The 26,519-nt window shown below is 43.2% G+C and overlaps 1 protein-coding gene across 4 annotated transcripts in view; it reads right to left on the reverse strand.

Annotated features, from left to right (window-relative positions):
- The window catches only part of CA10 (carbonic anhydrase 10), a 463,009-nt gene that overhangs the window by 82,516 nt on the left and 353,974 nt on the right, over positions 1–26,519 (reverse strand). For all 4 annotated transcript variants that reach the window (XM_061615291.1, XM_061615292.1, XM_061615290.1 and 1 more), the window contains one exon: positions 7,177–7,362. In XM_061615291.1, coding sequence (XP_061471275.1) covers positions 7,177–7,362 — 186 coding nt within the window. The remainder of the gene's footprint in view (positions 1–7,176; positions 7,363–26,519) is intronic.

Raw genomic sequence — 26,519 nt, forward strand, 5'->3', positions numbered from 1 at the left:
CAGTGGGTCTGGGCTTTTTCAGGAGCGGTCAGATCACTGCCTCTTTCAGGATGGTTGGAACCACTTCCTCCTGCAGTGATGTGCTGACCACACCCAGGATCCACTCGGTCAAGCCCCCTTGGCAAGCTTTAATAAGACAAGAAGGGCAGGGGTCAAAAGGACAAGTTGTTGGCCACATTGTTGCAAGCATCTTGTCCACGTCATCAGGCTGCATCAACTGAAACTGATCCCAAGAAGTTGCAGCAGACATTGCACTAGACACCTCACTGGGGACTACAGTAGATGTGGATGAGGCATCAAGATTGCTACAGAGGTGAGCAGCTTTACCCTCAAAGTGCCTTGCAAACAATTCAAAGTGGGCCTCCGAAGGGTCTAAAACTCCATTTCTTGGAGCTGATGTCAACAGACCCAACAATATGGAAAAGCTCCACTGGATGGCTACTTGAGGGTGCCATGGTGGCAGAGAAATGGGCCTTCTTCCCTGCCCTCACCGCCACATAGTAGGCATAGTTATGATGTTTTACTTGCGCTCAGTCAGTCTCACAGCACGTATTTCGCCACTTGCGCTCTAGCTATTGCTCTTCACTGGTGTACCAAGGTGCAAACTGGGCTCCACAATGCCGAACAGGGCACTCAGGGGCAACCGTGCCAAGAGCCCGACATGCCTCCCTGTTCCACAGCGTGACAAGGGCTTCAACAGGGTCAACTGCTCTACCTACTGGGAACTCCCCCAAGGCATTCAGGAATCCAGTGGATTCCATTAGGCTCCGGGAGCGGACCATCTTAATCTGTCCATCAGTCCTGCAGGGGAGGATTGGAGCCCTCAGTCTAAACTTCACCAGGAAGTGGTCTCACCATGACAATCGGGTGACATCCACCCCCCCATCTCCAGACCACCCCTTCCTCCATCTGGAGCAAAAACCAAGTTGAGGGTGTGCCCTGCCTTATGTGTTGGGCCGGTGAAAATGTGAGACAGCCCCATGATCATCATGGAGGCCATGATGTCCCAAACCAGAACACTAGAGGCAGCCTCAGCATGGACACTGAAATCACCCAGGACTATCATTGTGGGCCCCTCCAATACTACAGCCGAGTCAGCATCCACCAGCTTGGTCACAGAAGGTGCTAGGCAGCTGGGTGGCAGCAGCAACCCTAGTTTCCTGTCTCCTTCACCCAACACCAGGCGCAGGCCCTCACAGCCAGCTCCAAGACAGAGTGGTTTCCTGGTGACAGAGATCGAAGTTCTGCAGACCAAAGCAACTCCTCCCCCACAATCCCTGCAGCCTGTGCTGGTGTTGCACTGAATATCCAGGTGGGCAAAGCTGGGTCAGATCAACTCCTCCCAGCTCACCCACCCAGGTCTCGGTAATGCACACCAAATCTGCACTTTCATCCATGATCAAATCATGGATGAGTGTGGTCTTATTGTGTACCCATCTGGCGTTAAAACAACAGCACACACAGGCCAGTGGGCACAGCAGATGAGCAATAAGGAACCCATCCATGAGAGGAGTGGGAGCGAGGAACAATGCGTAGATATCCTTGCCCTTGTCTTCTATGGTAGTTCACCACCTCCCCATGGCCATACCTCCCTCTACCCATGATCACTGAAATTGGGGTGGCATCACCCATGTTCCTCCTTACTAAGAGTCCTCCTAAACACCTGATATGGACCCAACAAGAGCCCACCAACAAAACCTACCTGAGCCAATTATCCCAATAGGCCTCTGTGAAAATTTGGGAACATTCAGACACATTCAATATCTTTTACATAGGGCACATCTACTCCCCCCCCCGTCTCACACCCAGGGAGGGCCAGGCTTCTGCCAGTTACAGACTCTCACTCTGAAGGCATCTGGCAACTTTATCCTATCATTCAGTTCATTGCATAGGCTCTCACCTTGCGCAGGAACTACACATGCAAAATAAGGAGGAATCATAGGTCAGTGGCAGAGCACATGCTTTGCATGCAGAAGGTCTAGGTTCAATCACTGGCAGTTTCAGGTAGGGCTGGGAAACACCGTCAGAAAATTTGATGAGCTGCTGCCAGTCAGTGAAGACCATGCTGAGTTATATGAATCAAATGTGTTACTTGGTATAAGGGAGTTTCCTAAGCTTGACAAAGTTATAGTGTACTTTTATTAATGTACCTTTGTTATGTGTTACTTGCAAACACTTCCACAAACTTGTTTGGGGAGAGGGTGAGTTATAACTGCCTCCCCATTTTTACAGCCTCTCTAGGACTGCAAACCCTCCTCAACCACAATCAAATATTTGACGAGTCTCAGTATATTTCACAATTGGCCTGTTCTTCAACAATCCTTCTATCTTCTGTGGCATTCAGTTTGACTGTAGATGGATTCATGTTCCACAAACCAAATTCCACAGAGCAGGGGTGTTAAAGACGAAAGCACAAAAGCAGAATTACAGCTGAATGACAACAGAAGATTTATGTAACTTTAAAGTTGACAACAAGGACATTGAACTTGTTAAGGAGTATCAATACCTCGGCACAGTCATTAACCAAAATGGAGACAATGGTCACGAAAGTAGAAGGAGGCTAAGACTAAGGAGGGCAGCTATGAGAGAACTAGAAAAGGTCCTCAAATGCAAAGATGTATCACTGCACACTAAAGTCAGGATCATTCAGGCCATGGTATTCCTGATTTCTATGTATGGATGTGAAAGTTGGACAGTAAAAAAAATGGATAAGAGAAAAATCAACTTATTTGAAATGTGGCATTGGAGGAGAGCTTTGCGGATACTATGGACTGTGAAAAAGACAAATAATTGAGTGTTAGAACAAATTAAACCAGAACTATCACTAGAAGCTAAAATGGTGAAACTGAGGTTATCATACTTTGGACACTTAATGAGAAGACATGATTCACTAGAAAAGACAATAATGCTGAGAAAAACAGAAAGGAGTAGAAAAAGACGAAGACCAAACAAGAGATGGGTTGATTCCATAAAGGAAGCCACAGACCTGAACTTAAAAGATCTGACATTCATAGGGTCGCCATAAGACGAAATCACCTTTAAGGCACGTAACAACAACAACAACATTCCATACTGTGAATGTTATCTCTTACATAATAATTCCAAATTTCATACTGTAACTATGTGTGTCCTACTTATTCATGTACTGTGAGAATCCATATTTCTAAAATACTTGGCTTAAATTGGTGTAGTCAGTATGGTACATCCTCTCCCCTCCCCGAAGGCTGAGTTGGGATTGTTGTGGTTGACTTGCAGGAGACCAGCATTACACAGGGCTGGATCAACTCTACAGAATGGTTTCCACTCCATTCTACAAAGCCCTTATTTCAGCAAGCCTGCCACCATATCTATCAGCTGTGAAATCTACCTTTTAAACCAAGAGTTCTGTATTTCAACACAAATCATTTAGAGTTGATTGAATACTAAACAATGTCTCTGAGAATGATGATCAACTTTACTGACATGCCAAATTTAATATGGTGCTATGTTTTATCTCTGGCTCTTGTTTTCTTTCGTTTGTTACTGGATATTCTTCTAATTATATGGATGAAATTAACTGAACACAAGTCTTGCTTATTTTTCAAAAACTACTCATATTCTTTAAAACAGGAATGGGGAACCTTTGGTACTCCAGATGTTGTTGAACTCCAGCACCGAACAGCCCCAGCCAGCAAAGCCAATGGTAAGGGATTATGGGAGCTGTAGTCCAACAACATATGAAGAGCCACAGGTTCCCATGTCTGCTTTAAAAAGATGAATGGTAAATTCAACAAACTTATTCACTGATCATAGGATGGTATCCAATGAAGTCATCATCTTAGTGCAAGGACTTCCATTTGTGCAACAGATCTTCCCCTCCCTCTCCCTCCTGTGTGTCTCCCAAAGCTGTTTTTGGGGTTCTTCCAACTCTCTGGAGCAGATTAGGTGGGGAGTGGGGAGGCATGCAGGGAGAGGGGATGGAGGAATAGTTCCATTACACAAGCAGAAGTCTTTGTGCTAATAGAAGGACTTCACTGAATACAACCAATAGTATTTAAAGTTATCACACAGACGTCAGAAGTTCAAGACATGAGTAGTTTCATTAAAATATTGTTCATGACATTGTCAGACTGACATCTACCTTTTGAAAACAAAGAAAATGATTACCATCAATTATAATAACATCATTGGCAAGGCTGCAATTAATCTATTATAAATTAATCTATTATAAATTATTATAAATCTCTTTATATATCTGTTGTTCCATGATGCCAATGAAAATGGCTGGCATTAATTGACTTCTCACTAGTTGGTGGCAGATGGTACAGTGTGAAGAGCAGCTATTCATCCAGCAGAATAAACTGCTTCATTGCTAGAATCTTTTAGTGTTCCAGAAAGATAACAGCATATTTGAGGAGCCTTTTGCATGTATTTGTAAGAGGGTGTGTGTCTCTTATTATCATGACTGTGTATATTTGTGCATCCTAAAAATCTTTATAAATTTTTAGACTGGTATTTTTTGCATGTAGGATATGCTTGTGTGCGCATGCATGTACACACACACACGCACATACACACACGTAAAGAGAGACACGTACCTTGTGGTAAATATACAAAATGCTGCTTAAAAGCCCTGTCTCCTTATAGAAGCAAATCTATGCTGTACGGTAGATTTCCTGCTTCTTTCAGAGGTTTCCCCTCACCCCAGCCAGAGAAACCACTGGTTTGACACAGGCTCATTACCTCTTAAACTGAGCTATGATCTTCACTGTGTAGTAAACTAGTTGGTCCCACTGAAATATGTGCACAGGCGCAACTTACCAGGAAGAGCTCCTGATCATCTATCAGGTCCAGCAGACCTTAAACTGGGAACTGACAGCCTTATGTTTTTGGCATATACTGAAGACCTTCCTGTTCACCCAAGAATTCCCTGATCACTGATACTAGTTGATGTTTTTCCATGGTCACTGTGGGGATGCAGGCAACTGCAGTGCTGTTTTTGTGATGGTACTTACCAGTACAGGAGTACCATCACTTCTTGTTTTGCTGCTCATGGCAGCCATTTTGTGTTGGCACTCACAGCACCTCTTTTTCTTTTTTTTTTTTACCAAAAAATGAAAAAGTACTGGGAAGCTGTATTACTGCATTGTTTATATCTTTTATGCTCTTTATTATCTAATGCGTTTTTTGTACACTGGTTTGAAAATTATATATGTGTTTTGAATGAACAAATACTTTCCCAAATCCTCCACCCCCATCTGATGCATGAAAACAACCACCTAAAGGCACTAGAAATAGGTATCTTGTCTAGACAATAAATTTGACTCGGAACACTGATTTCTATTAGCCCCCGGTTACCATTAGTGGCTGTAAGATCTTCTGAGCCGTTTATCATAATGACCTCCATCTTTCTGTTTCCTACTGTTGGGAAGTCCTGCAGACCTCCCTCTCTAAGCTCATCTGCCTTACTGCTTTCTCTTTGGACTTAATCCATGAAGTCTGGATTGAGTCCAGGACCTTGTTGCTATCCCCTGCCCTACCCTGGTAAACAGCAGGGATGCTGTTGTTGGGAGGGCAGCACCACAGTACCACCCTGCCGTGCTGGATGCTCCTGGTGCACCTTCATCCTACCCTTCTGTGGACAAATTTTCCAGTGTTATCACTGGTCTGTTTGACTCTGTGGTTGGCTGGACTACCCTTATAACACGACCTTCTATTTCTGATGATTTCGTGGGCATGGCTTGGCAGTCAACTTGCTACCATTGGCAGTCTCCAAACTCCTGTCTTGATTCTATTTGGGTTGGACTCACTCTATGCCTGGATCTAATCCCTGACAAGACTGCCCAGAGCTCTGATGCTCTGAAAGCTTCCCTGAAACGAGTGAGATAAATGTACAAATCCCACTCGTTTTTCTGAGGCCTGGGCAAGAGATGTTTCTGGCTGATTTTGTTTCTGGCCTTTTGTGTGTGTGAAAATAAAACACAGTCTGAAGATTTGTACTTAGTCAATGCCTAGAAGCAACAGGGAATCTTTACTGTGTTTCCTGCTATCAAGATGAGTCTGCTGAAGGTAGGAAAATAACTAGCTCTAGAGCATTGTTCACTATTCTTGACCTTCTGTCTCAGTGGTTTTCGAGTATTCTGTCTTTAGGTAACTTTTCCACTCAACTTGTCTGCTGGGTAGGGACAGAAGGATCTGTCAGTTTTGGTTCTCTCACTTTCTCATTTTCCCACTCTTAAATTTAGTTCTCCACATTTCTGCAGCTATTTGCTTTTTTTTTTTTTTAATCCTCATGAAAATCCTTTACCATTTTAGTGTGAATTTCTTCTAGTAAACACATTTTTGTATGCAACTTTAACTTAATGTGCACATTTTTTGCAAGGGATTTCTTCTAATATAATGCATTTTTGTGTGCTGTTTTTACTAATAGATTCATTTTTATGCACATTTCCCCTTAATACATACATTTTGTAAACACATTCGTGGAAGAGCCGCATCGCAAAATTCAGATAAGTTTGAATTTCGAAGGAGGCTGTGTTTGGGTTCTCACATTGTTTCGGAAAATGCAAATTTGATCAACTTGCCTTTAAATGTGAACAGAACAGAATTTCTCCCCCATCCCTACTGCTGGGGCTCTCTGCTGGGGACTGTAGAGCAATCTGGAGTACATTCAAGGGGAGAGTTGATGCCGGATACTGAGGAAGCCTGTTGGGTGTATTCTCAACTAACATGGGGCGACAGTGAGAACCAGTAATTCTGGATTGCAGGGAGGGACTGCTTGTGGTGGGCAAGCTGTCTTTCAGGGAAGTTTGCCCACCACACCCCTGTTACTGAGCCCGATAAGTTTCCATGGAACACAGTTTGAGAAAACAGCTGCTCTGCCTCTGTGTACCTTTTAACTATTTCTTTCCATGGTTTTGAGTTGTAACAGACACACCCTTGTCACCAGCAAGCAGCAGATTCTAGAAAGAAAACCAAACAAATTGTATGCAAAACAGAACAATAAGCCAGCATAACCAAATGTGCATTGTGTACTCCAAGTTACAGGATCTCTGTTTTCTCTACAGTTTTGTTGATGTTTGTATTTTGTAAAGTGCAGACGTCCACTGCTGAGGATAGAGGCGTAATCAAGCCACCTTCTGTAGTTATCATTTTTAAAAAATGTTTCTCTGCAAAGCTCAAAGTACATTGACATACCTCCCCAGAGAAAGCTTGCCCATTCAGGAGGTGTTCTGATCCCTGGCTGTCTTCACTTCCGAAGTGTAACCGGATCTCTTCCAAGCGGTGGCTGTATGTCATGGGTCCTCCAGAGATGTTGACCAAATGTTCTTTGTCCAGTCGTAGAGAAACATGTCTCCCTGTATTATACATTGTCCCACTGACCTAAACAAAATGGAAGGGAGGAAAAAAGTATGAAATGGACACATCTTAGCTAGCTTCAATGCTGTCATTTGCGTGGTTTTCGGGTTTGCTTGCTTTGCTTTTAATGCTCTCTTGTTCATCTGGAAGCATTTTTTTAAGCTGTGCCGTAAGGGCTTCATTTTCCCACTTGCAGCATTACATTATATATGGCATTATTTTAATAAGTATACATATTTCATGAAAAATATATAACATATATATGCACACTTTAGCCAAAAGTATGTTAGGAACACAATAAATGTGATTTGTTTGCCTCTAAATAAGAAATTTGAAAGTATCCCTCATACGAGACTTGAATAATTACTTCATTACTGAATTTTGGGCCCAAGATAGGGGAATATTTCATTGAAAGGATTAATTATTTACATTATATTTAAGCATATCAAAAATTCAACTCATTTATTCTCACTGAATTAAAAAAAACAATTGGCAGAAAGCAGAGAAGACTAGCTTGGAAGAGGTCACGTTCCATCCTTCTTGCTGTCGCTGGGGGCAAAACCTCTGTCCCAGCAGCAGCTTGCCAGGTGGCATGGAGCCACTACACTAGTTTTCTGGCAGGTTGGTTTGTTGCTTACCAGGAGGAAGAGAGGAGAGGTGGCAGAGAGGTTGCCATGGTGCAAATGCACCAAAAGGAGGACTGGATTGGCTCTGTTGGTGCATTTGCACTATGCCAGCCTCCCCACCACCTCGCCCTTCCTCCTCTCCTTCCCGGTAAGCAACAGCGACCCACCTGCTGGGAAGCTGGTGGAGTGGCTCTGACCCACCCAGCAGGCTGCCTCTGTCCTGTCCACGACAGTTGTTTCAGCATGAACAGTTGACAGCTTTCCTTCCCAACTCATCCTGGCCATCTAATTCAGAGACAAATCTTTGCTAGCTATTGCAATCCTCATCTTGGTTGGAAGATTCTGCATCTAAGGGAAGTAGGGCAGCTCCTATATTTATGCTTATAGTACCTCTGCAGTTCAAAGCAACTGGACTTCACTGTTGGATCACTGAAGGCCCTTCTGTAATACCTGGGCATATTGTAGTATATTATTTTTATGTATTTACAATTACATTTATATCCTGTATTTCCCCCAAGGACCTCAAGGTGGTATACATTGTTCTCCCCCCACCCCAATCTTATATTCACAACAACCCTACGAAGTAGGTTAGTCTGAGACTGTGTGACTGGCCCAAAGTCACCTAGAGAGCTACATGGCTGAGTGGGGATTTGGAATCCGGTCTCCCAGATCCTAGTCAGATACTCTAGCTACTCCACCCAACTGATACAAGCAAAGCAGGGAAGAAACACTTGTCAAAGATTTCCTGCCTTTTATAAGCTTCATTTAAAAAATAAATTTGGAAGTGCATAAATAGATTGAGTATTCAATTATGAAAGAAATCTCGGTAAAAAAAAGTTTTGTTTAGTTTTTTAAAACAAGATGCATGTTTTTACTGATGCCACTGTAAAGGCAGAAAGCATAATCTGCCTGGAAGGCTCCCCTCCAAAAGTGCCACTGGAATGAACGGGATCTGCCAAACAGGACAACAGAGCTCGTGCGCAGCTCCCATGCATGCTAACGAGGCTCGTGCAGGAGACGTTCCTTTCTGGTGGATTGTACAATAACTTTCTACTCGAGTTCAAAGTAATACTGAATCATTATTTCTCAGCAGTTGTAAAAAAATAAACAAACAAATTACCAGGCTGGATAAAAACAGAATATTTAAACTATGCTAATTTGTTTTAATCAGTGGGAACTATATGCTAGTAGTATGCTTTGTTGACCTTTAGGGCTCATCTACACAGTGGTTTAGTGTGTGTTTGGTACTACAGGTACTTGCATCCTCTTTTAATTTGCATGGTTCCCATGACGTTACTGGCAAACAGAAGCTATCACACAGTTTCCCCCTGTAAATCTGTACTAACCCAATCTGCTGATAATACGAAAAGTTTAGGAAAATACAGCTCTGCTTCTCTCTACACATCTTTGAAGATGGTTTGCTTTGATGGTCTTTAGTGGGCAGGTGAATTGTCACTTCCCGCTATTCTCCTTTTTCCACCCACTAACTCTCCCATGAATTCCATTTTGTTTCCAGTGGTTTATCTAGCAACTGCTGACTGCTCTGTCCTCCCCCCTTCACAGTTTGCTGCAGCCCTACCTTCTTTCCTCCCTTGCTTCCTGAGTAAACTTCCTTCACTCCTTTTGTTTCCTAAAAAATCTAAAGTGGATTTTTTTTAAAAAAAGTCACCTCAAAAATATCGATATCAATATTGGTATCTTCAAAAATATTAATATTGATTTGCTTTTAAAAAAATGATATTATGTTGATTTGTTTTTCCAACGGGGCAGTGGAGAAAGGGGGGGTAGATGACCCACTTCTTTTCAACCACCAAACTTTAGGAAACAGGGGGGCAGGAGGGAGTGGAAATACTGCTCAGTTCAAAAATATTTGCACATGCCCAGTAACTGAGCAACCAGAGGCAGCAAAAATGTAAAATTAGAGGGCGGGGCCACAAGGAAACAGCGACACAAATCCTTCCCAGAGGAATGCCTGCTTGTGTAAATGAAAACAACGGATTTGAAGCTACCATTGGGCACGAAGTGTGGAACCTTGCAAATCTATTACGATGGTAAAAGCTGTGTATTTGCTCCGAAGAAATGCTCCCATGTGAATCAGCCCTTAATTTGAAAGGAATGCCTTGACACTTGCATATATCTTGCAGTACATTGGCACCATAATCATTAACATTGCTGCAGTGTCATTTTATCCGTAATACTAATTACCATGCTTAATGGTCTTGTTCTGTTGCTCATTTCCTTGTAAGAAAAAGAAACATTATAGAGATAGTGTGTCAGAAGTTGAGGGTGACCATAAATAGTTCTGCTTCATTATGCTGACACAGGTATATCATGGTCCTTTTTAAATTTCAAATCAAGAATGTGAAAAGTTTCTATTTGTCATTTATTAATGCCTGGAGTGGGGAAAAACACAAGTTGAGGAGCTTGCGCTTGACCTCTAATTTATTACTTTGATCTTAGCATGCATGGTAAACAAATATTAGACTTTCTTTAATATATCAGTGAGGGGTTGCTTCACTGAATCCAAGTTACAGAACACTGAGAAACTGATCACCCCTAGTTGGTTGATTGAAAAGTCAGTTTGATGGTTTGCTGTTCTGAAACTGCACATCACTGGATGTTCTGTTCACTTTTGAACGCTTTTGAAATATATTAAAAATCCATTTTATTACTCTGCTGGATGCAAGTGTTAAATTAGGCTACCCCTGCTTTCTTGAAAAATGATCCAATTGGAGTTCTAATACAAATACATCAAATACTTATCTATGGATTATAAGGGAGAGCCATCAACACACTTAGGAAGATACCCTACCTGTTGCTCTAGACCAGCTATACTCTGATGCAACTGATTCAGATAGTATGGAGAAACAGAGCAGGGTGTCAGTCATATACTGATGACATCTCACTCCAAAACCCCTGATGAATCTCCCAGTGGCTTTATATAGATGACATGCAGCATGGGGGACAGAACAGACCCCTGCAAAATGTCACAGGCCAATTCCCTGGTGCCAGGTAACACCCCCCCATTACTCTTTGGAACTGACCCTGAAGGTAGGAATGGAACCACCATAAAATGGTGTCCTCCTCCTCCACTTCATGGAGTCAGTCCAGGAGAACACCATGGTCAATGGTATCAAAAGCAGCAGAGAGGTAAAGGAGAATGAGCAGGGTTGTAGTCCCCCATCTCTCTCCCAAAATATGGTAATCAACCAGGAAGACCAAGCCACTTTCAATACCCTGATTGGGTATCAGAATGAAATGGATACAGATGTCCATTTTCCTCTAAGCATGCTTGAATCTGGATTGCCACTGCAAAGATAAGACCACGTGAAAGATGCTGCTCTGTCTTCTCAGTTTTGTTACTGACTGCATGCTCAGAGAGGGCAGATGAACAGGCAATGACAAGCCCAGCAAGGAGGAGCAACAGCAGAGCTTGGAGTTCAACAGTGGGCCCCTTGTATTGGGATCTGACAGGTACCCAGCAATGCCTACCTCTGATGGTGGCCCTTCCACTGTAGCTCTGATAGTGTTTCCTACTGCATGCTCCTACAGCTATTAAACACATTCTGATATAAACACATTCTGCTAGTAAAGGCTCACTACTCCAAGCAAAATCACAGTGCATTGTCCTCCAATAGACTAGAGAGCTATGGTTATACTTCATTGTGTAGAGCAGCCTTTCTCAACATGGTACCCTCCAGATATTTTGGACTATAGCTCCCATCAGCCCCAGCTAACCTGGCCAATTGTCAGGGATGATTGGAGTTGTAGTCCAATAACTTCTACCATGTTGGGGAAGCCTAGTGTTCAAACTTCAATTCATGGAGGGCTATAAGACAGGGGAGCTGACATGCTGCAAGGGGCTCAGGGTAGTTACCAGTGTATGTGTGTGCAATTACCTGTGTGTGTGTGTGTGTGTGTGTGTCCTGCTGTGCCTCATGTGAGGGAAGTGAACCCCTGAATAGGACTTTTTGGGTATTCTGAAAATGTTGCTTCCCAAGCTGTATCTTTTTAGGTACCAGACTTCCAATTTGCAAGCCAAATAGCCTACCTGGGAAGCTATACGTTAGGCATGCCTGGTACCACCTCCTTCTTTGGATTCTTATATCCAGTACTGTGCACCATGTTATTCAACATTTCATATTGCTCAAATTTGCCTCTAGCATGAATGTCAAGGTTTTCAATGTGCATGCACAGGGAACAAACAAGGGTAAAACATCTGCATCTTTCCAAAAGCTAAGCCCTTACTGTATTCCGAGACACAGAATGTGGCTCCCAAGGGCATCAGCACAGTGGTAAGATAGATGGGGGTGAGAGTAGGATGAATGCAGGTTGTGCCATCTGCATGGCTGGAATTATGTTGTTGGCTCATGATGAAAAGGTACCTGCTTTTTGTGTGTGACTGTCCAACTTGGTACATTTCCAGTTTCAACTAACTGGAGAGCACGGGAAATGCCGAATGGATGCACTCCAAATTTCATTACGCAGAGCCTTTCCCCTCCCCTCCGATGTATACCTGTGCTCTTTTAGAAGATAATGTATATAACCATGGCTGATGTACTGCCACTGTTCATAATGCAATGAGGGATACAGTTGGTTAAGTGATTCTTAACACCATTGTGTGGTGTGGGCATGTTCTGCAATGCTGAAAGTTCCGTGCTTTTCATCTGCACTGATTGCAGTTGTGTGCTGTCTGCAGAAATCTTGATAAGCTAGTACACTTTTGCAGATCAATACAGTGCTCCTGTTGTGACCATCTTATGTTTTTTTTCTTATTAAAACAAAGCAAAACAGTGGCATGGCCAACTAGGAATGGCGAGGCCATGTTCAACTTCTGATATCACTTTGATGCGCAGAACTGCTTATTCAAATTGGCATCTGTCATGATTATGTTCACAGCGCTGTGGCTGTTTTTGTTAACATAGCACAAAGCACCAGAGTTAATTGTAGCCCTAGATATGAAAGACTAAAAGATGGATTTCAGATGAAAGTTCAGGGGGATTTTGAGGACCTAGTCCCTCAGATGACTCTGCCAGAACTGGGGTAATAATTTTATGGCTAGGTTCTTTATATTTGGTAAAAATGGTAAATGGTATTACTCTTCACTGGATGTCATACACAATTATATTTTTGTAGGGGAAATCTTGAGGAAGACAGCGAAAGGCCTGAAATGACTGGAGAAAAGGGAATATCACCTTTTAAAGAGAGAACTCTAGGTAACCCACCTCCCCGCTACTATAGACCTGCTCCTAAAAGCACCTGGCTGGAAACAGAGCAACAGTGTTTACACCAGAGAGCATGGAGCCTGCCTATTTGCTCACAATGATGCAATGAGTTCATCAGGCATTGGCTAATACTTCTGACATGCACAGAATGTGTGGAGGTGGACAGATGGGGGCCTGCAACCATCTGATGTACAGCATTTCCAGTCCTCTGACAGCTATAATCCTTGGAAAGCTACTTCTTTAAGAACATAACACATGAACATTAGAAGAGCCCGCTGGATCAGGCCAAAGGCCCGTCTACTCCAGCACCCTGTTTTCACAGTAGCCAACCAGATGCCCCTATGGGAAGTGAAGCAGGACATGAGTGCAACACCCTCCCCGCACTTGTGATTGCCAGTACTTGGCATTCAGAGACATGCTGCCTCCTCCAACAGTGGAGTCTGCTTGAGTACTTTCATTTCTAGTCAACTTTATTTCAGTACCTGAGTAATCATGAAAATAGGAACTTTTATTGTAGCTGTTTGTTTAACCCCCTCCCCAAAGGGAAAATAAATGTCTATGACTGTTAAAAACCAAGCAAAGATTTAAAAGGTCATGCCAAACACGCTTAATTTTCTGTTTTCGTGGGTACTCTTGAATGAGACTGATTACCTGGATCCATTTTAATTTTTTCTGGCGGAGTTTTGGTACAGAGACTGCTTGGCCACCTGATGTGTAACCTATGCCAGGGGAAAGACAGGGGAAGCTCATTTTTGCTAGTTCTCCTGGACCTGTGATATCTTTCTCGATAGGCTCTCTGGGTTGTGAGTTAGAGGCATGGGTTTCCAGTGGTTCCACTGCTACCTGGAGGTGCTGGGGGACTGCTGCTTGGCATTTAAGCTACGTGTCTCATGGGGTTCTATATTGCCTGCATGCATGTTTTAACTTCCACCTGAAAATGCCCGGAGCCCATTCAGGACTGTGGGGCGAGATGCCATCAGTATGCTCTCTATATAGCTCCATATTCCAGCTCTGTATCTCTTTCTCATCATATTCAGGTGAGGCAGTGGAAGTGCTGGAATCAATAACGGGCTGGATGAGGACCAATATTTGTTATTCATTGTATTTTTATACTATTTTATGTTCACCGCCCAGAGAGCTATTGCTAGTCGGGCGGTATATAAATTTAATAAATAATAAAATAAAAAAATAATAATAATAAACTAATAATTAATCCATGACAGGATGGAGGTTCTATAAGTAGGTGGCTCATCTGCTCAGAGAGATGCTTTTCAGCCTATTCACGATGAGGGTTGCACTCATTCTAAAGGATAAAGTTCACAGGTTGGGGATCTTTCTAGATCCAGTGTTCTCGGGTAGGGTCTGTGACAAGGAGCACCTTTCATCAGCTTAGGATGGTGTGCCAGATGCAGTCTCTCCTGGACGGAGATAGCCTGGCCATAGTTACCCATGTCAAGGTAACATCTGGGATTAACTGCTGTAATGCATTATATACGGGGCTGACTTTTTAGACTCTTTATGACAGTTCATTATACAGCTGCCAGGCTGTTGACCGAGATTGGTCAAGGAGAACATATCAGTACTGAAACAACTTTCCTAGTTTGGTCCACTTCTGAGCACAATTCGGAGTGCTGATGCCTGCCTTTAAGCTCTATATGGCTTAGGGCTAGGTACCTGTAGGAATGCCAGCTCCCATACCAACCTGCACATGTACTGAAATAATCTTTGGGACCCACCATCTAAAGTTATGATGGGTGCCAACAAGAGAAGGAAAGAGTCTTCTTACAGGTAGCGTCCTATTTGTGAAATTCCCTTCTCAGGGAAGCCCACCTGTCAGCAACATTGCCAGGCAAAGAAGTATCTTCTCTTCTCTTCTCTTCTCTCAAGCTTTTTAATGGAATATTTTAACATGCTGTAATTTTTAATATTGATTGATTGATTGTATTTATATACCGCCTCATAGCCGAAGCTCTCTGGGCAGTTTACAGTAACTAAATACATAAAACAAATATACAAACACTTCTTTTAAAAACAATTTAAAACACAATTTAAAAATTTTAAACAATTTAAAAACACATGCTAAAATGCCTGGGAGAAGATGAAAGTTTTGACCTGGCGCCGAAAAGATAACAGTGTTGGCACCAGGCGCACCTCATCAAATATATCATTCCATAATTTGGGGGCCACCACTGAGAAGGCCCTCTCCCTTGTTGCCAGACTCCCAGCTTCTCTCCGAGTAGGCACCTGGAGGAGGGCCTTCGATGTTGAGCGTAGTATACAGGTGGATTGGTATTGGGAGAGGCATTGCATCAGGTATTGTGGTCCCAAGCCATGTAAGGCTTTATAGGTTAAAACGAGCACCTTGAATCGAGCTCGGAAACATACAGGCAGCCAATGCAAGTGGGCCAGAATCGGTTTTATATGTTCGGACCGTCTGGTCCCTGTTACCAATCTAGCTGCTGCATTTTGCACAAGCTGCAGTTTCTGAACCGTCTTCAAAGGCAGCCCCATGTAGAGTGCATTGCAGCAATCTAACTTGGAGGTTGCCAGAGCATGGACAACTGAAGCGAGCTTATCCCTGTCCAGATAGGGGCTAAGCTGGGCCACCAACCGAAGTTGGTAGAAGGCACTCTGTGCCACCGAGGCTACCTGAGCCTCAAGTGACAGAGATGGTTCTAGGAGAACCCCCAAGCTACGAACCTGTTCCTTCAGGGGGAGTGCGACCCCATCCAGAACAGGTTGGACATCCACCACCCGGTCAGAAGAACCACCCACTAGCAGCATCTCAGTCTTGTCTTGATTGAACCTCAGTTTATTAGCCCTCATCCAGTCCATTGTCGCAGCCAGACACTGGTTCAGCACATTGACAGCCTCACCTGAAGAAGATGAAAAGGAGAAATAGAGCTGCGTGTCATCAGCATACTGATGGCAACACACTCCAAAGCTCTGGATGACCATACCCAACAGTTTCATGTAGATGTTGAACAGCATGGGGGACAGAACTGACCCCTGCGGAACCCCATACTGGAGAATCCAGGGTGCTGAGCAATGTTCCCCAAGCACCACCTTCTGGAGCCAACCCGCCAAGTAGGAGTGGAACCACTGCCATGCAGTCCCTCCCACTCCCAACTCAGTCAGTCTTCCCAGAAGAATACCATGGTTGATGGTATCAAAAGCTGCTGAGAGATCAAGAAGAATCAACAGAGTCACACTCCTCGTCTCTCTCCTGACAAAGATCATCACACAGGGCGACCAAGGCTGTTTCCGTGCCAAAACCAGGCCTGAAACCCGACTGAAATGGATCCAGATAATCGGTCTCATCCAAGAGTGTCTGGAGCTGGCCCGCAACCACTTGTTCAAGGACCTTGCCCAGGAATGTTTTATTTTGATTTTTGTATTTAATATTGGTTCTTGCAAACTGCTCTGGAAGCTTTGCAAAAAAAGTGTTATATAGATCTTGGAATAAATATTAAACATCTTGTACTTTTGAAACAATTTCACACAAAAGCATTCTTGAAGATAAACTATACAATCTGGGATACACAGAACAACCAAAAACAGCAAGCCGCATTCCTGCACTAGTCAGGGAATGCTTTCCCATCAGCAGAATGGCTGTCAAGATCATGGCAGGTAAGTCTGTGTCCACCATGGAGGATGAAAGGCAGTCAATGGGCCTTGGGCCTAGAGGTAATGCAGAAGATATCATCTCATAAAAAACTTTCCAATGGGTCCAATGTGAATCTCGCCTGGGAAGAACAGGAACCAGTTCCATTACACCAGTAAATGAGGTGCCATGAAGAGGTTCCCCTGGTAGCTTTCAGGGTCATCTCCAGTGCCATCCCTAGGATGCTACTGCTGACAGAACAAGTCACAGAAGAATCCGTTTTAAAAAGCTGGCATTTCCTGCAAGTTCTGGAGTTGAGGCCTTTTTTCATCTATGCTCAGGTGGTTATAGGAAAACCCGTTTGATTATAGTTTAGCAAATTTACCATCAGGAAAATTGTAAAGATGAGTATATGCCTGATTGTATTAAAACTCTTTGCTGGAAGCCAACAGCTTCTGGGACACCAATCCACCACCACCATCATCATCATCTATTTATTACCTGCCCTTCACCCTGAGGTCCCAGGGTAGGTTACAACAGTTTAAAATATATCCTTAAAAACAACTTAAAATCACAAGTGTCACAAAATAGGGTGGAGCCTAAAAAATATACATCTCAGGTGTCAAAGTTCGGGTAAAGAAGTGTGTCCTCAGCAATCACCAAAAACTGCACAACAAAGTTGCCAGAAGCACGTCAGCGGGGAGGGAGTGTCAGAACTTAGGGGCTAGCACAGAGAAAGCCCTCTCCCAGACCACCACCTCCTGGGCTTCTTAGTTCCACTACCAGGAGGACCCTCTTGTAAAACTCCTGCAAGGCTTTACTATTCCCAGCTGTTGTACAAAATCTTGAGACTCACACCAGATTCTGGTAGGCTTCAGAGTGCAACCCCCCCCCCCATCTGTTAGTTATCGGTGCTCAGATCTTGGCAAGTAGCAACTAGCAGAATACTTTTCTATTGTAGACATTTGGAAAGACTGTAGGTAAGTATCAGGCAGGCAGGCAGGCAGGCATAAATACAGTCAGCTTGATCCAGTCCCCACTAGACAAAAGCACATCCTCATCTGGGGCCACTAGGTTCACCCAACAAAGTATAACTAGAGCTACATCAGGATCAGTATGCCTTGCTTCTAGAAAACCCTGTACAGATATATGTTAAACTATTCTTGAGGGTATTTTCTACTTCTTAAAATACAGTAATGGTGAGGAATTTCTCATGCTATATATATATATAATTCTCTGTGTATTACTTGCACAGAGAGAGCACACGTTATCATGCAACATTACAGGCCGGTTAAATGCTATCTGAGAAATGTTCCTAACTGTTAAATAGAATGAGCTACTGAATGACATTAACTGCTGCTGTTCAGTTCCCATTAAAATTCAGATTGGAGATTAAAAGAGGAACTATGAAACAGCAACCATTCGCAAAATGAGGTATTGCTTTTTTCACTATTTGGAGTCTGCATCTTTTTCAGGGATATTCTTCTGGTGCTAGTGCCAGAGTGTGGGTGCTTTTTAAAGAGTTTGCCAGTAATGAATCTCACAGACATAAGGAAGATATGCTTTTATTTATTAATTAAATTTATTAGCCACTTTTCTTCACAAAAGTAAACGCAAAGCGGCTTACAATCAATAAAAAGATTAAAATCAATATAAAAAACTAAAAGTAAAAAAGTAAAAAACACAATACATAAATATAAAGGTGGTGAAACAGCCCATTCCCTAAAAGAGACTACATTGTCATAAGCCCTCCAAAAAACTCGCCAAAATTAAAAGTCAAATGCTTTGCTGCCAAGGCCATTTGAACCTCAAGCAACAGTAATGGATCCAGTAATGGACTTCTTGTAATCCTCTGAGACTTGCCTCTTTAATAAGGAAGAGGCTTCCCATAAAAACTGAGACTTTTTAAAAACAATATTGTTTCAATAGTATGAAGCAGATATGACAAAGCTATAGTGTTTGCTTCTCAATTAAGTGATTAAGAAAGTCCAATACTAAGGGCTGGAACAAAATCTCTCCTGTTGAGGCTGAGCAAATCCACTGTCTCCCATGCTACCTTGATCTAGGCTCAGAAAATTCAGTGTTTTTATTTGCTTCTTGTTCTTTCCTCCTGTTGTTTCAAGTGTAGAATGGACCACTTTATTTTCATGTCACTTTTGCATTTTTTCTGAGTCCATTCTGTCCTGTTTCTATTTTCATGTGTGATTTTTAAAATACTCTCTCTCTCAAATTCACATTAAACAAAATACCATGCTATCCTATGAGATGGACTGAGGGGGCAAAAAATAGGGGTTCCAAGTCATGTTATTTCTTATTTCATTTCTATACTGCTTAATATATAAAATTATCTCTAACTAAAAAACAGAAAACTAAAACAGCGAACAACTTAAACATGTTACAAAAATACAGAGTGTTATTAATACAAATTACTAATATAAGCCAACATCAATTTCTTCTCCTTCTGACACACACCGTTCCTCTCAGCCTCCTGGCTCTCAACCCAGGACTCCATACATCCACCCCTGGCTCTTGCTTCAAGCCCAAACACAGCTCACCCCCAAAATCTGACAACGAAGAGGGCTCCTGTAAACTGCTGACATCATCGTACTCCCTGCCTCTGGGCATGTTTTTTGTGGTTAATGGAGCTGCCTCCGGCTGCCCACAGCTGCATCCCAGTCAGCTGCACTGCACACGCCCAGTTCTGGGCTACAGCAGGCTTAGTGTGGTGAGTTTCCCAGGAGGTCCCCAGGATGGCAAAATAGGGCACCCCTCCACTCACAGTTCTTGCTCTGGCCACTGCACCCCTCTCCTTCTCCTTCAGCTGCTTAATTAGACAGGGCCTACCCTTGTGGAAATCACACAGTTCTGCTTCAGCAAGACTTGTTCTTCTTGGTAATTTTATCTTTAAGAACTCTTTCCACCTGTTCTCCCAGATAGATGGTAAGTTAACTGACCTGTAATTTCCAGGTTCCCTTCCTGGATCCCTTTTTTAAATAGGTGTTACATTGGTGGAGGCTGATCTTAGGGATATTTTTGTTAAAAGGTCAGAAATTTCAAATTTCAGTTCTCTAAAAGGTCTCAGATGGATGTCAACTGGACTTCGTTGATTTGTTTGTTTTTATTTTGTCCATAGCATTGCCTCTAGTGGCTACTGTTTGCCTCAGTTCCCCAGACTCCCTTCCTGAGAAAGTTAGCTTGGACACAGGGATTTTCATCTAGTTTTCCAATATCTGCTTCATCATGTGCATATAGATGATACATTACAACATGTTGAAACCATCGCAAACTTTATGTCAACATTCTTAAAAAAAAATACAAATAGAATCTTGCCAATGGTATCTGCATGCCAACAAAACATTCTGCTAAACTGTTTTTCAGATGTTTCCTGCAGTGTTTCATTACATCCAGCAGAGAGCGCTGCAAGCTCTCATTAAGATAGGTACTATGCTTACTTCCCTGTGCCAAGAAAGAAGGGGAAAAAAAACAATCTTTTGGGTAAGTGATACCACAATGATCTGTGATTTACAGTTGCCAAGGCAGTGGTATCAGCCATCTGAAACAACTGTGAATTCCACCCCAAGACTGCAGTATACTTCTAGCCTACAGCTTTTGAGTTTTCAGGATGCAGTCTCAGCAGATTGCTGGAAGGCCATCGGATAAATTATATTTCTACAAGATGTGCTTCCCTGGCAAAAACCCAATGATTTTTTTTCTTTTGTTTTACACAGAGTTTAAAAGAAAAATGGGACAAAACTCAACAGTGGAATCGTTGATAATGTGCCACTTACTGGGTGAGAGCTGCCATATGATCAGCTTTGAAGAACAACAGGGAGCACAAGCAGCACCAGCACTTGATCAAGAGAAAAAAAAGTTCATGTAAAAATGATCAAATATGCAAAATAAATGGAAGAATTTAAATAATGTTTTCATCTCACTGAGAATTAAGGATTGGAAATGGGAATCATGTTAATTGGAAGGAAAACTATCCCCGTGTAAGGTACCCTACTTTTATAAGCATGATAGATTTACAAGAAGGGGGATAAAAATCCAGACTGAAAGAAAAAAAGAAGTGGTGGTGGGGGAAAACCATACGTTTCTGCTATGAACTCTTTTTCCTAATTTTAACTGCTCCTGCAATAAGACTTTTGAGTGTTTATTTTGCTAAATTACTGATCTGGGAGATACCTGGTGAAAACCTCAGAAATGATGAAGTCTAACTTTAGAATCATAGAATTGGAAGGGGCCTTGTAGGCCATCGAGTCCAACCCCCTGCTCACAGCAGGAAATCCACAGCTAGAGCATGTCCCGCAGATAGCTGTCCAGCCTGTGATTGAAGACATCCAGCGAAGGGGATCCCACCACCTCCCTAGGCAGTCGGTTCCATTGCCGAACCGCCCTTACTGTCAAGAAGTTCCTTCTAATATCCAATCTGAATCTACGCTCCTGCAACTTAAAACCATTAGACCTAGTCCTACCCTCTGGGGCAGCAGAGAACAAATCTGTACCCTCCTCTATGTGACAGCCCTTCAGGTACTTAAAGAGTGCAATCATATCACCCCTCAGCCTTCTCTTCACCAGACTGAACATGCCAAGTTCCTTCAACCTTTCCTCATAAGACTTGTTCTCCATACCGGCTATCATCCTTGTTGCCCTCTTCTGAACCCGCTCTAACTTGTCTATATCTTTCTTAAAATGAGGCGCCCAGAACTGAACGCAGTATTCCAGATGAGGCCTGACCAATGCAGAATATAGTGGGACTATTACTTCCCTTGACCTGGAAACTATAGCTCTGTTTATGCAGCCCAAAACCGTGTGTTAATGAACACAAAATGTCAATCACCTGTGATCAAAACAATGGGCTTCAGTAATGTATACACCATTTGGTTAGGAAGAGAGAGAAAGAGAACATCAGAATCCTAATATATGCACCACAGGGTCATGCCAGTCCTAAGATAATTATGTACCATAAGCAATTAAAGGCACGGAATGTGTCCTGGTAACACCCAACAGGGTTTATACACCACATGCTATCTGTCAGAAACAATAATGTTCTTTATTATAGTCATATTACCATATTAAGCCAGCAGTCTGAGCATGTTAGTTTCTCTGAAGGCCACTGTAGGTGTAGTGGAGCTTACTTACAGCGTTTAGTGCTAATGACTTGGCAACAGAATAGGCCCCAATTTTTTTCTAGCTACATAACGTCAATACATTACAGGTAACTGTGGTTCCATGAACAGTAGTTTATTATAGCTCTTTTAGGATCTGGTCTCAAGATTTCACAACAGCAACAGATATAGAGCTGACTATTGCCCAGGCATCACATGATAAGCTCATGATGCTGTGTTGTTGCTGCGAGGATATCATTCTGAGACTCTGGGCAGATAACATCAATGCAAATATTAGAATCCAGATCCTGTTTTATTTTCAGCAGTAATTCCCATGTTACTTTCTGTTCTTGCAAACCTATTCTGAATACTAAATACAGATCCGCAGCGTCGGTTACGATTGGCACACACAGAGATAAATGGGGGGGGGGGTGCCAGCTAAATATACACAAGTAGGATTCTGGTCCTTATCAGTTCTTAAAATCCACATCAGACAAAAACTATTTACTTAAATGTAGAGAAGTATGCCTTTAAAAAAAAGAATATCTAAACGCATTTTGTTTTCGATGAACACAAAATCACTAGTTGTGTCCTCAGCAAATTTTGCCATTAAAATATGGACAAAATTCTCAAGGTAAATCAAGTGTATTTGCACTGAGGGGTGAGACATCAATAGCAACACAAGTAGTACCACAAAAAGATTTTCTGAGACTTTGGTATCATAGGTATCTAGTCATACCAGGACTGGATCCAGAGAGGTGTGAGTGAAATGTCTTTCATGCAACCCCTCAGATACTCCTGACAATCAAGAGATGGGGGCATGAGGGGATGCCGTGAGATGGAAGGGGAGACATTAAAAGAGCAGGAGAACATAAGAACTGTGCTGGACCAAGGTATGTCTTGCGTCACGTGGTCTCAGACCAGCCAAGGTTAGAAGATAGGAGGGCAGCTAAAGACAAAATGCCCGTTCCGGCACTGGTATACTTGTCTCTCCCTTGTTGGGGGCATATTGATGGAATGGGAGGGCTTTGGATCCACCCTCTGGACATGTCCCCTTTCTCTTTCTTTACTGCTGTTGGATAAAGGACAGCTGTGGAGATCTCCATAGTCAAACACACAATCTGACCTCAATTCATTTTGCATTGAAGCAAATTCTTCTGCAATGATCGCAAGGGGTGAGAGGCTGCAGTGGAGTATGTCCTCATTTCATGCCCTACCCCTATTTCCTTTAACTTGGGTGGGGGTGGGGGGGTTGAGCTTAAACACACACGCACACAGAATAATTCTTTTTTTCGATTAATGGTTTTCTACCGAAACTCAAAAGCATCCATTTAATTAGTATACAAGAAATTGTAAAGCAAAATAAAATATTGTTTCATACAAAGTCACAGGATGTGATGATAGGGCTCAGAAACGTTACTGGAAAAAAATAGGAATTAGTATTAGTTAAAACAGCCTGAGCATATCTCCTCGTCAATTTATTTTTAAAAAATCTAGCTAAAAGTCAACATTTTTGACCTAGGATAGGAAGAAGGGGTAAGGCACATACAGGTTCAGTTACATGGATTCTGTGAGTTCTTTCCAAGCCATTTCAAAGTATATAAAGACCACCATCACACTGAAATATTTGGAAATTGGCAGAGGGATTATTGGAAGCTGTTTGCACTGCTCAAATCCCACTGCTTGGTAGAAGGGCAAATGAGGAGGTGATGACCATCAACTTAAATGACTCCCCCCCAAAATTCTGACCTTTATGGAACAATGTGAGGACTCTTCCTGTATCTATGGAGGCAAATAGGTCCCAAGTTTCCAAAAGCCTCTGGGATCAAATGCACTTGCAAAAGAGGAAAACTGCCAAGCACATGGGGGGCACTGGAAAATGCCTTCACCAGCTGCCACCCTCCCAACGGTCCATCAAGCATAGGGGCACAGAGTGTAGTCCACCATTTCTCCTCCCAATCATCCAATAATGTCCTCCAGCCCAATCACAAAAATAAATGCAAATACTATTAAAACTATTAAAAGTAAAAGAGACTCACAATGTCCACTGTTGTGCTCTCTCTGATAACAAATGCTAATAAAAACAACTCCAAGCTGCTCAAACTAATTACAGTACCTCTCCAACCAGCCTGAAAGACCCTGTTTCAAGCTGTTTGGGGTGTGGCCTTCAACCTCTGAGCATGCCCAGAACAGCTCCCAGGGGTGCAACAAAGATAGACCAGTTAACTATAGATACCTTAGCAGGGCTAAGATAATGCCAATAGGAGGGAGGGGAAGCCTGGAGACAGATGGGTGGGATCTCCTGGCCATAGCAATCCTTTTGGATTGAGATTTGGCAGAGTGGTGCCGAGAGCTGATTAGCCAGACAATGGGAGGTTGACAGAAAAGTATCCAGAATTCCCTCTACATTGAAATGGAATGTGGAAAAATGTGTGGGGCAGGAAAGAGTATGCCTTTGAGATTTTTTGGGAACACTTGCTGGGCATGTGGCTTGGTAGGGCTCAGCCCTGGTAGCCCTAATAATCCAGCCTCCACTAATACAGCTCCTAAGCTGGGCTCCATTATACAGGATTCTGATAGAATTTTACACATTTGAACAGCTTCCAGGAACACTGAGTCTTGAGCCAGCCAGGTGACTCACAGCTGTCAGGCTGCTGAGGGTTCCATCATGTACAAAATTAAGGGAGTCTTTAATGTGGGGATGCTCTTATTTTGCATGGCTCTACATTCGAGGAATACAGCTTGAATAAATGCGTCCAAAGCAGAGTCCAATCTCTTATGCCAGCAATAGATTGTTCTGATTGGGTCCTAGGGCCTGCTAACTCATCACGTTGCTTCTTCCACAGCCTTGTACACGCTCTCTAGTCATCATGGCCCTCCCTTCATCCTGTTCCTCATTCCTTCCTCTCCCTCAGACTGATTTGGGGGTTGGGACCTAGGCTTACCCCAACTGATCTTTGCAGAAAACTGAGCTTTTCATAAAATAGTTAAATAAATAAAATTCTGTAATTACATAGCCAGCATAGATTTTTCACATTCCACCATGTTAAATTGAAAATATCCCCCATGCCATTTTGCTGCTTCCCATAAACTCATTTCAAAACAAAATCTTACAAAACCTGTAGTCCTGAACTCAGAATCCCTTGCTTAACAACCCTTTAAGTTTTCATGGCAATACACAAAACATGCAGAGAGAATCCAGAGTTCTAAAACAAAGTACAGTAGGGCCCCACTCATACAGCGGGTTATGTTCCGGACCCCTGCTGTAAAGCGAAAACCACTGTGAAGCGGAACCCATTGACTAACATTGACCAAAATGGTGCCCGACGGCAAAAAAAAACGCTGTAAAAGCAGAACAAGCGCTGTAAAAGCGGGGCCATTCTGCAATTGACAACCGCTGCATTAGTGGAACGCTGTAAAGTGAAGCGCTGTAAATATTGGACTCTATGGTGGTGCAGGCATGCTTAGTAAGAACCAACTGTCAGTGTTCTAAAAGCCAGACTCACAGCTGTTTGGTTGGCTAATCAGGCGGCCACACCCATGCTCAACAATTATTCCACTTTAAACAGACATAGCTTCCCCCAAATAATCCTGGGAAGGGTAGTCTGTGAAGGGTGCTGAGAGCTGTTAGGAGACTCCTACTCCCCTGTCAGAGCTCCAATGGACAGAGTGGTTTTAACAGTTAGCCTCTCTTCCCAGATAATTCTGGTGGTGTAGCTCTGTGAGGGTGTCAGGGCGTCAGACGTCCAGGTGCCAGGTTGGGGGTATGAGGATTCAGAAACGGAGGAGGAGGGGCCCAGTTCGTTAGAGCGGACTGGAGAAGGAGAGGAAATTCCAGAGATAGCGTTGCATAGCAACGGAGACCTTGACGGTCTCACAGAACTGGAGTCTTCCCTCGAAGTTCCCATGCTGCCTCCTGAGCCAGAGAAAAGCGGTGAGAGATTGCAAGACAGTTTGAAGCTTGACCCCCCTCTCTCCCCCATACCAGAGTCAGAGACTTCAGAAGAGGAGGGGCCCGTGCTTCCCCCGTCGCCACGTACGCGAAGACAGTTGAAAAGACAGGAAAGGAAGGGGGGCAGGAGGGTGGTGACCGAGGGTCCGGTAAGGAGGAGCGAAAGGCTTCGCGCCCGTTTGCCCCCCTCTTAAGAGACAGGTGGGAAAGCGGTCCCTTGCTCTGTCAACTTTCTTCCATGTCGCAGGACCTGTAACTTTGTGTTGCTTCATGAGAAGGCGCAGTCTATGTTTGGATATTACCTTAATAAAAACTGAATTGCTTTCAACCACAAGCCTGGTTCCTGAGTCCCATCCTGGGCCTGACAGCTTGACAGAGCCACCTAATTCACCCTCTACGTTCTCTTCACTTGACCGTGACAAGATGTCAAAGGGAGCAGCAGGGGGAACAAATCCCACTTCTGAGACGGAAGAAGTGAGACTTTTGAGGACTAATGTGGCTGATCCGCAGACGGATGTTCAAACCTTGCTGGCAGCAGTCAAGGCGCTGAAAACGGATAATCACTCCTTGCAAGCCACGGTCAATCGGATGCGGGCAGCCCCTCCAGCCGCGGCGGTGAAGGTTCCCATTGGATTACCCCCAAAGTATGCGGGGCAAAGTGATCAG

Source organism: Rhineura floridana, chromosome 3 (assembly GCF_030035675.1).
Source record: "Rhineura floridana isolate rRhiFlo1 chromosome 3, rRhiFlo1.hap2, whole genome shotgun sequence".
NCBI classification, from domain to species: Eukaryota; Metazoa; Chordata; class Lepidosauria; order Squamata; family Rhineuridae; genus Rhineura; species Rhineura floridana.